General features: G+C 39.8%; 2 protein-coding genes across 2 annotated transcripts; both read left to right on the top strand.

Moving 5' to 3' along the window:
• Positions 1–110: 110 nt before the first annotated feature.
• abhd14a (abhydrolase domain containing 14A) lies at positions 111–3,211 on the top strand. Its single transcript, XM_040205083.2, has 5 exons — positions 111–559; positions 1,075–1,355; positions 1,532–1,647; positions 1,826–2,061; positions 2,346–3,211. The coding sequence occupies exons 2-5, from the start codon at positions 1,093–1,095 to the stop codon at positions 2,526–2,528; spliced, it is 798 nt and encodes a 265-aa protein (XP_040061017.1). The 5' UTR covers positions 111–559; positions 1,075–1,092; the 3' UTR covers positions 2,529–3,211.
• A 652-nt stretch (positions 3,212–3,863) lies between these two features.
• Positions 3,864–10,846, top strand: LOC120835815 (aminoacylase-1A). Its single transcript, XM_040205077.2, has 15 exons — positions 3,864–4,096; positions 4,554–4,700; positions 5,423–5,487; positions 5,599–5,703; positions 5,797–5,891; positions 6,085–6,161; positions 6,607–6,696; positions 7,525–7,581; positions 7,697–7,770; positions 7,845–7,894; positions 8,989–9,133; positions 9,300–9,368; positions 9,444–9,523; positions 10,055–10,115; positions 10,215–10,846. Exons 2-15 carry the CDS (start codon positions 4,574–4,576, stop codon positions 10,377–10,379), a joined length of 1,260 nt encoding a protein of 419 aa, XP_040061011.1. The 5' UTR covers positions 3,864–4,096; positions 4,554–4,573; the 3' UTR covers positions 10,380–10,846.
• Positions 10,847–13,049: the final 2,203 nt, after the last annotated feature.

The raw sequence follows: 13,049 nt of genomic DNA on the forward strand, positions 1-13,049 counted from the left end.
CGTGTGATTTGGAGTTTGAATATTTCTGGTATTAATTAGTTACTTTCTAAATAAAAATCTAAAGCAGGTTGAGAAAAAACGTTTCCTCTAGCCCTAACCGGAAATGACGTACACTACTTAGTGTTGTTATGCGCCGCTCGAAACGTGCTCCGACATGGATAGGGTGTCGTTGTGGACAACGATTTAAACCGTTTATGTAAAATAGACCAATTCATCAGAATTATTATGCATCGCTGGTCTTTTTTCGCGTGACATCACCTGTCCATTTTTACTAAATAATTAATTCGACATTTTCTATACAAAGAACGCTGGTTCGTCGTTTCCTTTCAGTAAAATAATGAAACGTTATAGCTAGCGTCAAGCTAGGAATTGCTTGTCTCAGTCACCGAAGCTAACGTTAGCTAACGTTAGCTAACGTTAACACCAGCATCGACCCGAAGCCGTTCTGCAAGATTTCCCATCACTGGCAGCAACCAGCAATGCAGAAGACATGACCGTAAAGCAGACAGCCTCGTCCTCCCGTCAGTGAACGTGTCTAACAAGTGTCTCCTCTGTGTTGGTAGGTCATCTTCTGGTGATGTCTCCTGCGACGTTTAACGCTCGGCAAATGTTAGCTTATGTGCTTATTGGAGCTAATTGACATTCTTCAGCTCACCTCATTTGTTCTGCAATACAGAACTTCTGTCCTTCACCCCACACGGGGTTCGGCTTTCCCATAACGTATTACTTGTCGACTTACTTTCTTTAACGGCACTTTCACCTCCAGAAATAAATGTAAAAAAAATACATTTTTTAATATTAGGCCATCCTACGTGTTGTACTTTTACTCCAGTCAATGGTTTGCATGTGCAGGTATGTCAACATTTGTGTAATGCGCACACGCAGCGTGTGCTCTTGTTCCTCACATCAACAATGCAGTTAAGACAGTCACTGTAAAATAATTTGTAAATCAAAGAGTGTGAGTAGAAAACCATAGGTTGGACTACAATAGCTCTGGTTGATGGGGATTGCAGTTCCAGTACACACTGTGCATGGCAGTGTGTACGACACAATGCTCTCTCTCTCTTTTCCCAGATCGTTTATCTCGACGAGATGAATTTCTTGCGGAATCGTCTTGTTGTTCTGGGCTTAGTGTTGTTGGCCACGTTGCTGCTGTACCTGCTGCTGCCATCCATTCGCCAGGGCAGCATGGAGCCATCCCTAGAAGCTCAAAGAATGGGTCTGATGGGCACCCCTCCTCCTCCCATTCCTACCATCAATGTGTCCATTCGCACCGGACAGCTACCCGGGGACCCTCCACTCTTCTTCAGAGAAGCTTTGCCTGTCGATGGAGCTGGACGACAGATATTGCCAAGGTGACAAGTGACAACCTATTTAAAACAATGAGCACATGACATGCATTGTAATCATAACCAGTGAGTGAGGATGATATAGTAAATATTTTTGTGTATACAAACACTGCTAATCTGCAGCTCAAAAATAGGGTAATTGTCTGGCCTTTGGCTAAAATCTTGTGTTTTTCTCCATGCAGGCTGCAAGTGGTCCTTCTGCATGGCCAGGCCTTCACATCCAAAACCTGGGAGGAGCTCGGGACGATGGCCCTACTCGCAACTAATGGATATCAGGCCTTAGCCATGGACCTTCCAGGTAGAACTTACTTTTATTGCACATTTCTACAGATTTGATGATTGTAATGACAATATAGCTTCAAACAGAATACACATTATGGTCACACTATTACGTGATACACTAATGAACACACTTGTGTCAATCAATGTTTATCTGAGCACCCACACGTTTCATATTTGTTCTTTCGTTCTCTGAGGTTACGGAAAATCACCAGACTCTGAAGCTTTGAAGACTGATCAGAACAGAGTGGATCTCCTTTCTAGATTCATGGAGTCTTTGGGTGTCCGATCAGCCGTGCTGCTGAGCCCCTCGATGAGTGGACATTACTCCATCCCCTTCCTCATGAAGAACAATGCTCAGCTACAAGGCTTCATTCCCATAGCACCAGTCGGTACACGAAGTTACACTCCACAGCAGTATCAAAACATTCAGGTGAGGGAGGTAAACCGGTGAAGATTGTGTGTGTTTATATTTTCAAACACAACAGATGCAACTATATTTCCTGTTAGACATTCTCATTGCTTATTTTATGTACCTAGCAAATATATTCTGTTTACTATATAACATAAAAAGTTTTATGCAATAGGTATACAAGTGACAGTTGCATAACCCCGTTTGACAAATGGTTTTGAATATCTTACACAGCTGTATCATGATAGTGGTGTTAAAACATGTTTAACATTTATAGTTCTCTCACTCCCCTCTGCTCTTTTTAGGTTCCCACTCTAATTGTGTTTGGAGCCATGGACACAAATCTGGGTGCCCAGTCCCACAAGAACCTCATACAACTTCCTAATCACTTTGTGCTTAAGCTAGAAGGAGCTCGGCATGCTTGTTACATGGACAAACCCAGAGAATTTCACCAAGGCCTGATTGACTTTCTCAGCAAACTGAAGTGAGATGTGTGGTGGAGGAAGAATAAGTGGAAAGATGGAAACAAAAGAAAGAAGAGGAAATAGTCAGCGGAACACTCGTCTCCTAATTAATGGTTTAGTGTTGTGACAATTGAGAGGTTTCTAAGAGCTACATAATTCTCATGTTATCCCCTAAAGCAAGGACATTGGCATGGGATTAGGTTTTAATCCATGGAAATAGCCTGTAAAACCTAGTAGTGATCTTTGACACCACAGTAGTTCAGATGTCCCATTCCAAAAGTATTATTTTTGATTTGTCCAAAAAGACTAGTTCACCACCGCTTGTTGTTAAAATAGTTTCAGATTTGTATTGTGCTTCACGTGCTTCATGTCTCTCTTTGCATGTAAAAAACACAGATGGAAGTGTTTCTGCTTCAGTTACCTTTTCTGTAGGTTGCTGTAAATATGCAAATGTGTCCGGTGACTGTGTTTGAATAGCTTCACATTTGACAAAATATTTATTTATTACAACCTAAAAACCATTACAGCTTCCAAAAAAACATGTCGGACAAAAAGAAACTGCAGTGATTCAAGATTTTTAAGAAACTGCTCACATTTATTTATATATATTGATGAGGTTGTATGTAAAGTATCTGCAATAAGTTTGGACAATCATGCCAAAAAACAACTTAAATAAGATGTGCATATAAAATAAAACTACAAATGTTTTTTGAGTCTCATTTGATAAAATACCATATTTTGGAAACTAGGTTACTTTGTTGTATTTATAGAATTTGATTGTTATTATACCGCAAATTTGACTAATTTGTGTTTGTTGATGTAAGTAGGTCCCCGTGGACAGTTATCAGCTTACTTTGACTGTCTATTGACATGGGAGCAGGTTGCTAGGAGATTGTCATCAGGGCCCAGCAGAGCCTGTGTCCTGATCTCTCCTCCTCACCCACAGTCAGCACAATAATCACACAGTGTGAGACACTTTTCTTCACAATGAACTATGCTGCTGTTTGAAATAATTTCAATTAGTTTTGCACTCATCGATCTATACTTAATACCCCATAATGACAAACAGCAATTCATTATAAAGAAAAGCCTGATATACTGCATTAACACAAATTTTTAGTCCCCTTACTCGGGAATTAGTTAAAGCACTTTTTGCCGTGTCGATTCTTCTGGTAGCGCCCCTACCCGCCCCCCCACTGGCTTCTCTCACAGTTTGGCCAAATTTGACCCCAATCGATCCAACAAAACACCCAAGATATCAAAACAGACGTGTTTCTTTGAGTGTGTTTGCGTTTATGTGAAGCCAATAAAATCATGAGGGTGAAATCGTTTCTATGGAGACAAAGTACTAGAGAATATAGAAGGTGATCCACTTGTATTGGGGGTTATTTGAAATAATGAAAATGCAAGAGTCAACACCTTCCTGAGATACACTGCCTAAAGTGTAACTATACGTTTACTTTTGTGTCAAATATACTATAGGTATGGGTGTGATTCCGGTGACAGGTCTTTTATTTTGAAGGCCTAGAACGGGCTCAGTACGCAGCCGACAGACGACGAGTGAGCTGCACGCGACGGCGCACAGTGACACTGTGAGTATTGAGATAACTTTAATCTAAAATGATTTGTAAATCCACGTCATTTGCCGCCCTGTAATCCACGTTTTACATCGAGAAGGTTTGGCCTGTTCACTATCTTAAAAGCGCAAGCATGGCATAATTTACAACTAGTAAAGAGAGAATAAGTCAACCAGCTACGAGGCTAGCTAGCTGTTATAGCAAAAAAAAGCGGAGGAAATAGTCCTCATCCCTTCGCATCAGATGACGACAGCCCCGTTAATGCCACAGGCTCGTGGCCCGGTGAATGAGACTGCAGATACGCGGCTGGCTAACGTCAGCTGGTTTCTCCTTTTGGAGCTCACTCTGACTCATAAAGGACGCAATGAAGCCACATTTCTCCCTCGGTCCTTGCATGTGTTTCACTATATTTGTTGTAGGGTGTCGTTGTGTTTATATTTTAATTATTTTTTTTTATTCCGTGTGTCGTCAGGAGGGGTAAATAATAACACCATGCTGCCTGACAAGGACGGTGAATGTGTTGGAGGCGGACACAGCCCCCCCGGGGGCGAGGATCCCTCCGTGAGTCTGTTCAGAGAGTACCTGCGCGTTAAAACGGTTCACCCAGACCCGGATTACGGTGAGATGTCGTCATGACAACGCGCTGCTGTTAAGCCACGCCCTTTGGGAAGTTATGCTATCTATTTGTTGGATCATAGTTTTCTCGAAATCTTGTTGCAGTTTGGACTATTCATCATTATATCACTTAACGCACTCTCAGTTGTTTTGTTGTCATGTTTAAATCACGTGTATCACTTTCTATGATCTTATCAAAGTCCAATCCTTATCTTTGTCAGTTAGATATTAAAGGGGATATATTCATTTCCACGTTCTTAGTTGTATTTTGGATTTCTACTATCTACTACAACATAATTACATCCTTTTAATATATATTACTAAATATACCTTTATTCACTTTCTCTCTAAAACCCATTTTGATACATGTACATTCAGTTGCTAGGCAACAGCTTGGGGCCATGTTTACTTCCTGTCGGCTAATTATTCACATACACTGCAACTGGAATTAGACACATTTAGGGGGGTCTGTATTTTTCTCCCTTTATTTAGCATTTCAATACGTAACCTGTATTTATTTAGCTTCATAGAAAAGAAACTGGGAATCTGAAAAGAGGGGTGGTAAGAGAAAGCTTTCGGTTCACTCTGACTGTGCCAGAGTCCAATATTACTGCCACAGCTGGCAGCAGCACGGGTTATGACTGCCTTCTGTTCTGAGAGTTTTTTTTTTTACACAAATGTTAATATTTAATCAGATTGTTCTGCTATCTGTTTATTCATTTATAGATGCTGCTCTTCGTTTCTTGGACAGAATGGCAGAGGAGCTTGAGCTGCCTATGAGAAAGATTGAGGTGTGTGTCGGCGTGTAATATAATAAAGTAATTCACGTAGCATTTGTTGACAGGATTTGAAAACAGTACAAAAATGGGTAATACTTTTTGTGTCGTTCTCTGTCCCTGAAGGCATGTCCAGGCAGAGTTGTGACGATCATGACATGGGAAGGGACGAACCCAACCCTGAAGTCCATTTTACTGAATTCCCACACGGACGTCGTACCTGTTTACCAGGTATGGCATCTTTCTTGGTTTATGGCGTTACCATCTTGTTATTTTCTGTAATAGACATGCAAAAAATGGATTTGATATCAATCTCTTCTCCAGGAACATTGGAAATACGATGCTTTCAGTGCTTTCAAAGATGCAGAGGGCAACATTTTTGCCCGGGGATCACAGGACATGAAATGTGTAACTATACAGTGGGTATAAACTGACTTGATAACTTGTTTAAATGCACAGGATTTGTCTAGGAGTTGTTTTGTTATCCATTTAGTCACGTTCAGTGAGAACAACTGTTTTTAACACCCACTCCCTCAACCTGAATACTGTCACTCCAGATTGCATTTCTTAGCTGTGTCATAACTCTGCAGTGTTTTCGTTTGTCCACTGCAGGTACATCCAGGCCATCAAAAGGCTGAAGGCAGAGGGACGGAAACTGATGCGCACTGTGCACTTGATGTTTGTTCCCGGTAAGATATTCAATTGCCAGCCTCCTGTATTTGTAGTTTATTGTCAAAGCATTCGCACACCTTCAGTCCTGCCACACAGGGGCTTTTTCTTAAATTAGTGGATTACACTTCTTTAGTGAACACGGTGGAGTCGTGTTCAGAATGTTCTTGATAAGCATCTTCCTCCTACTCCTTGTAGCATTTTTACACCTGTTAAGTCGGTTATGCTAAATTTCTATCTACAGTATATATATTATATAGACTAATCATCTAATGAGAGCAAAACTACTGTTTGTTTGCCTGGTAGTGTGATAATGGATGTCACCGATAGAAATATATATCTACTCTAATTATAAATAATATATTCTCATAAATGTTATATCTCAGGAATGTCGACAAAACTGTAACCTCGCCATCTATGAATATTTTAGCAAATTAACATGTAATAATCTTCTTCTTTTTTTAGATGAAGAAGTGGGAGGTCACAAGGGAATGGAAACATTTGTTAAGCATCTGGAGTTCCAAAAATTAAACATTGGCTTTGCGCTTGATGAAGGTAAATAAATACATGTTTTTAACATTCAGTTAATCTTAAAGTCAATCTTTAAGGAAATGAATACTGAAGGTCACTTAGTGGCTTAAAAAGTTGAAACCAGCTTAGATTATAGAGTTTATACCACCTCAAACATTCCTGCCACTATTATAATCATCACTCCATGCAACATACTCTATATTACTCCACAGGTTACTGTGGCAACAACACAGATGTAAGTGTAAGTACCAGTAAGTCTCTGGTTATAGTAAGTTAACAAGTGCAAACAAAGTTTAGTTTAATTCATCCTTTCTTTTAACTTTTTAAAGACTGATTGGTTGAACGATCTCAGAGAAAGGAAACATCCCTTCATGTCGAGGAATCGTTGATTTCATTTCCAAATTAAACATCTTGTCAGACATCAAGTATAAATACTGATTAAACCAGCGCTGGGTGATAGCACCATATAACCATATGTATCTTTTCATATTTGCTTTAGCAAATAAGGTAGAGAGTTCCGCAACTAGACTTGACTGGGAACATTGCAGGTCATGGTGAGCATCTCGACCCGTAATGATGTTTCCTTTAAAAGCGATGCAAATGTTATCTTTTAAGAGGTTATCCATGTAGTTTGTTCTTAATCACAGAACTGCTATAGGAATACTTTTAGATTTCATTAAAATCATTTCATCATGATTATCCACACATTACCGACAGTGCCGAATTACCCTTATTGGTCGAGAATTCCGCTCCTGCTCATTTGTACACCGTCATCCTCGGCCCTTTTCCCCAGAGTTTGTTCTTATAATAGTGATTTATATGCACTAGTTCAGGATGTCATTCTTCCTGTAGGTCTGGCGAACCCTGGCGAGGCCTACACTGTGTTTTATGGAGAGAGGAACCCTTGGTGTGAGTATAAATAAATACATACCTTAAAAAGAATCCACCATCCCAACAGATTACGGGATTACAGAAGGATGAAAAAGTCAGTCGTGAATCAAGCTGAATGACTTCTTCTTTCCAGGGATCACAGTCCACTGCCCAGGCAGTCCAGGTCATGGATCTAGGTTTGTGGAGAACACAGCTGCTGAGAAGATGGTAAGTTTCCACAAAGCCTTGTAGAAGGACTGAAGAAGACCATGTCAGTGACCCCAATGCCTTATTCTTCTCAGCGCAGAGTCATAAACTCTTTCCTTGACTTCAGAGAGAAGGAGAAGCACAGGTGAGATTGATCTGTTTACAGCTTGTGCCCAATGTCAATGAAATGCATTTTTTCTGTAATTACAGGCATATTTGTGATTTATACCTGATTGGCTTTGTTGATTATACCTGATTTGGCTCCCCGAGTTTGAGCTTGAAAGCTTGATTTCCCACAGGAAGTCCTGATATGAAAGGTCTCGCTTTGCTGCTTTTCATACCGTAGAAACCAAAACGTTAAAAGAACCTTTTCAGGTCAAGGCAAATTATTGGAATCTATACATCCCAATGTCACAAATGTCTCTCAGGGTTCTTTAAAGTCCGTACAGCATACTACACTCTCTGTCCGTAGACCCTCGCAGCAGATAAAGGACAGACAAAAAGTATTTTAAGAGGGATACATGTGGAAGAAACCTCTGAGGGAACAAGTGTGAACTGAAGCGATCCCTCTCTCTAAAGCAACAAAATTACAAAATAGACCATATGACAAAACTAATACACATAATGTGAAGACATTATAAGAGCACACTATCAAGCAGCTAATTCACACACAGCAGAATCCAACTGCGTCGGCGAGACGTGTGACAACTACATAACAAATGAAAATTAAATTAAATAAAACCTTTAACACACCCCCTTTATTACAACATTTCTTGTGTTTTACTAAATTTTTAGTGTTGTTATTCTGTTAATGTTTTGCGGCTCATTGTCAGTCCATGAGTCAGGACTTCTGACATTCTGCGATGAATGTGTCCTCAATAATGTGGCCAGTTCATATGTTGCTTTACAAATCTCTAACTGAAATACCAGTTGTAGAACATCGTTCTCTATTCTCTATAATTATTACCATAGCACATAATTATCTACAGGAAACTTTCAAGGGACTTATTACAAAAGCAGGAGCATGTCAATAATTTGTAATGCACTCAGGAATGCAGGAATTTGGCCCATGGTCAAAATGCTAATCAGCCATCTTGTGTTGTATTTGTGTCCCAGAGACATAAATAAATATATGAGTGAAAATCAGAAGTCAAGTCAACTTTCAGTTTTGGCCGTTTAAGAAGTAAATCGTACGCGCCATTGCAGTACTGCCATTACTGCCTTGTGTGTGTATTCCAGGCTAAATACCAGTGAGTGCTTCACGCTTGGTGATGTCACCACTGTCAATATGACCATGGTCAAAGGAGGCGTGGCCTACAACGTCATCCCGGCTGAAATGGACGTCAGTTTTGACCTAAGAATTCCACCTCAAGTAAATCTACAGGTGTGTACACACGTGTCTGACTGTGAGTGAGTTTGTGTTTGTTACTCATGTAGACATGCAGACATCTGATATACAGACAGAACTGCGTCAGTGTGAAATGACCTGCATCTCAATGATCTCTTACCCCCCACTGACCTCATTATTATTTTTGTAATTATCCTCTCAGGAGTTTGAAAGACAGATCAAAGATTGGTGTAAAGAAGCAGGAGACGATGTCACCTACGAGTTTGCTCAGGTCAGTACAGCACAGTTATAAAAGTGCTCCTGTTTTATGTCAAATAGATAAAAAATGAGCTGCCATCCATTGCAGAAACATATGAACCAAAATCTGACGTCTACGGCAGAGAATGATCCTTGGTGGAGGGCCTTTGCTGCAGGCTGTGACGACTTGTGAGTACACTGTGCAGAAGTGGACAATCTGTGTATTCTGTAGCATGTCACAGGGCAGAGGTTGTGTAAAGAATGTGGTAAAGAAGGTAATTATGCATTGACACTATTCACTTGATAAAAGCGAGTAAATGCTGGAGGTTATTTGAACAATTAAACCTCAATGCAAATTTTTGTATCCTCCATTTTGGTTCACACAACACTTTTAATGTATTGGCTCCATGTTATTTCTCACCTGCACAAGTATTCACACCGCTCCCAGAATCATCTACTGTATTTAGAAACATCTGCATCGTCAGTCACCGTCTCAACTTATTGGTCTAAGTATCTGAGGAAAAGTTTTTACATTTACTGTATATTCTGCTCTGAGTGTGTAGGACCTTTTGGTCATATCTTTGCAACACAGGCTGTGGGGCTTTTCAGAATATGTTTTGAAAATATGTGAATCCAGCTAATTACAGCTGACAAAACCATTCTAGGACTGTACTGAATCGGTCCTTGCATCATTCAAACTTTCTTCAATCTTCGCTGTAGGAACTTAACTCTGGAAAAGGAGATATTTCCAGCTGCCACAGACAGCCGTTTTATCCGAGCAGTGAGTATAAATTCATTCCAGCTGACTTTTTATTCCTTAATTGAGCTGCCCCTCTCCTTCAGTTGTGTGCTTGGTAAAAGGTTTGTTTGTTAAATACAGGTGGGTATCCCTGCTATCGGCTTTTCCCCGATGAACCGGACGCCAATCCTGCTGCACGACCACAACGAGTACCTGAACGAGCGGGTCTTCCTAAAGGGAATCAGCGTGTTTGAGAGGCTCATCTCAACTCTCGCCTCTGTTCCTGCCTTTCCTGATGAGGCTTAGACGTCTTTGTTTTCATCCTCTCTCAATGCTGACAATCTGAGTGATTGACTTGAACATTTTGCAGAGATTACCAAAGAAGAGAAACAAATATATATATATATCATGAACCCAAACTGAGCACTCAGCCTTTGTACTTTGATTGTTTTCGTTTTGATGACTCTCAGGATATGGACACAGCTCTGATCAGCTCTGCATTACTCGGTACAGAAGCATACATACTGTTAACCAACATACTGTTAACCAACATTGTTAAAAAGTGTGCCTGTATGTGTGCAATCTTAAAGATATCACCGGTTGAGTATACAATCTTTCCCTGTATGGGGAAAAACAACTTACTAAAATGTGAAGATGACTTTGATTGATTCTTTGATCAAACATCATTTAATCGCCACTTTTTTTTAAATTTAGCTTGACTTTAAACTGTGATTCCACATGTATCATTTTATTTAATAAAATGAATGAATCAATGTATTTTTTAAACTTCTTTAAATGTCATATTGTTGTTGGTGCCATACTGATAAGGAATTTAAAAGGCTGCTGAATGAGCAGCAGGATAAGAGCTGAGTCATGAAGGGAGATTTCTGTCAAAGGCATCAACCGTCCAAACAACCGCACATATATATACATATACATATACATATTCTCATCCACCAGACGGATTAACTTAAACTTTGATGCAGAAGTTTATCATAAATTACAATCCATTTTCTTGTGGAATCATTATCTGATCAAAATTTTGGTTTCTTTAAAACAAAAATAATCTTCATTCATTGTATTATTGTATTGTCTTCTTATTAAAATCTTAGGATCTAGTCATACCAATATTAGTGCAGTCAAAATCTCATTAAATAGAATGATAGTTGGTATTTCCCTGACACATAAACCTAACTAATTGCAAACAACGACAAAGTCCAAAATGTGTCCACTGTCCCTGCTTTGCCAACCGAGCTACGTTTCTACAGCAAATCACCCAATCGAAACGTTATTTGCATTTATTCAAGCGAACCTGCCTTCGATTATGTAGACAACATTTAGATTCCTAGTAAACAAGGATGTTGTATAATACATTAAGGGAAATAACAAATTAAAAATGTATTTTTCGCAAAGGTCGGTTTCATCTGCAGTTCAGCTCCCTTTTGAGTTGTCGCCCAATTAGCCGCGCATGGTTCTCCGAGGGGGACTGGCAGGAAGACGGTGCACTCAGTAATTAGCCTTCTCTCTCCCCAGGACATGACAGCAGTATTAGCACATGGGGCCGTCAGGGAGACGGCCAAAAGCCGAACCCACATCCTTCCTCCCAGAGGGGGCAGGGGTAGGTACAGGCATCCTGATCATCATCATTTAAATGTCTGCCTGCAGAAAAACAGAGGGGCTGTTTAGCGGTTTATTGAAGAAAAGTTCCAAATCTCACCACTCCGGGGAAGCTTTTTCACTGTATCCTTCAAAAGCTGCTCTGTCTTATGGCTCCTACGGTAAGAGGTCTGGTTCAGATTGATAACATTCAAGTCTCGGACAAGGTTCAGCAGCACATGCAGAGATTTAACCTTCCACTAGCACCCGCAGCATCAACACTAGTATAAAAACAAACAGCTCTCAAAGACGTGTGACAAGACATCATCACATTCAGAGACGTCAATTGGTGGTATGAGTTGTTTATTAAAATACATATTACAATATAATATAAAATGTAGGCAAAATAATAACAGACTTGTATAACACAGCCTTGACTAATACCCTCCACAGGGCCTTTGTTCCAGGCTGTCACAGCCACAGAGCTATTAAATATTGAGAGAAGTATACTCTTGTTTATCAATTCCATCTTTTTCGTATAATGTTTTATCAAATATGTTAGTTAGTGTTAGTTTTTCTTTACAGTTTAAGGCAAATAAGTAATTTTAGGTCTTTAATTATAATAAAACCGACTTGACTATTGACGTTGCTATTTGTTATTGGCATTAATTCTTAAATCTTAGATAGTTTAGCACACATGTAATGATTTTATAATGCAAAACGTTGGGCACATCCCATCTTATATGGAGGCAGGATGCAGGACTAACAATCTGCACACTCCTCCGATGGACTGAAAAGCAATGCACTGTAAATGCACTTAAGTATTCACTTTACACATTTTCTCATCCCGGGCTCCATAATTCAGTGATTTACGTGCTCTCCTCAGAGGAGTACACAATATTTATCCTGTTTGGGATCCCCAGAAGAAACATTTGCTGCTGTTCCCCTCTTTGACATCTGCTATACCTGTCGCCTGGTTCTCATTTAGTACAATGGCCATAGCGGACTAGCAGCTCCCATTGGCCTATTTGCCAACATTTTGACATGCCATGTGGGAGAATGCAACATCAAAAATTAGTGCACTGGGTTAGTTCTGAAGTTTTATTCATACTGGCTTTGTAAGAATTATATTATATTGTTGTAAGAATGAACCTATTGATGCCAAAATGCAGTTGTTTGCTTCGACTGTTTGTTAATTCAGCCTGGTGAGTAATTCAATAATTTTCTCATTTTGTAACAATCAGCTACGTCTGAATTTAGTTTTGCCTCTCTGCCATTCTACAGCACTGCTGCTATTTCAATTAAACCTGAATATATTGCTTTCAGTGGAGATCAACAAATTATCTCTAACTCCTCAAAGTTTCCTTTCAGCAACAGTTT

The sequence above is a fragment of the Gasterosteus aculeatus genome, chromosome 17 (genome assembly GCF_964276395.1).
Source record: "Gasterosteus aculeatus chromosome 17, fGasAcu3.hap1.1, whole genome shotgun sequence".
NCBI lineage: Eukaryota > Metazoa > Chordata > Actinopteri > Perciformes > Gasterosteidae > Gasterosteus > Gasterosteus aculeatus.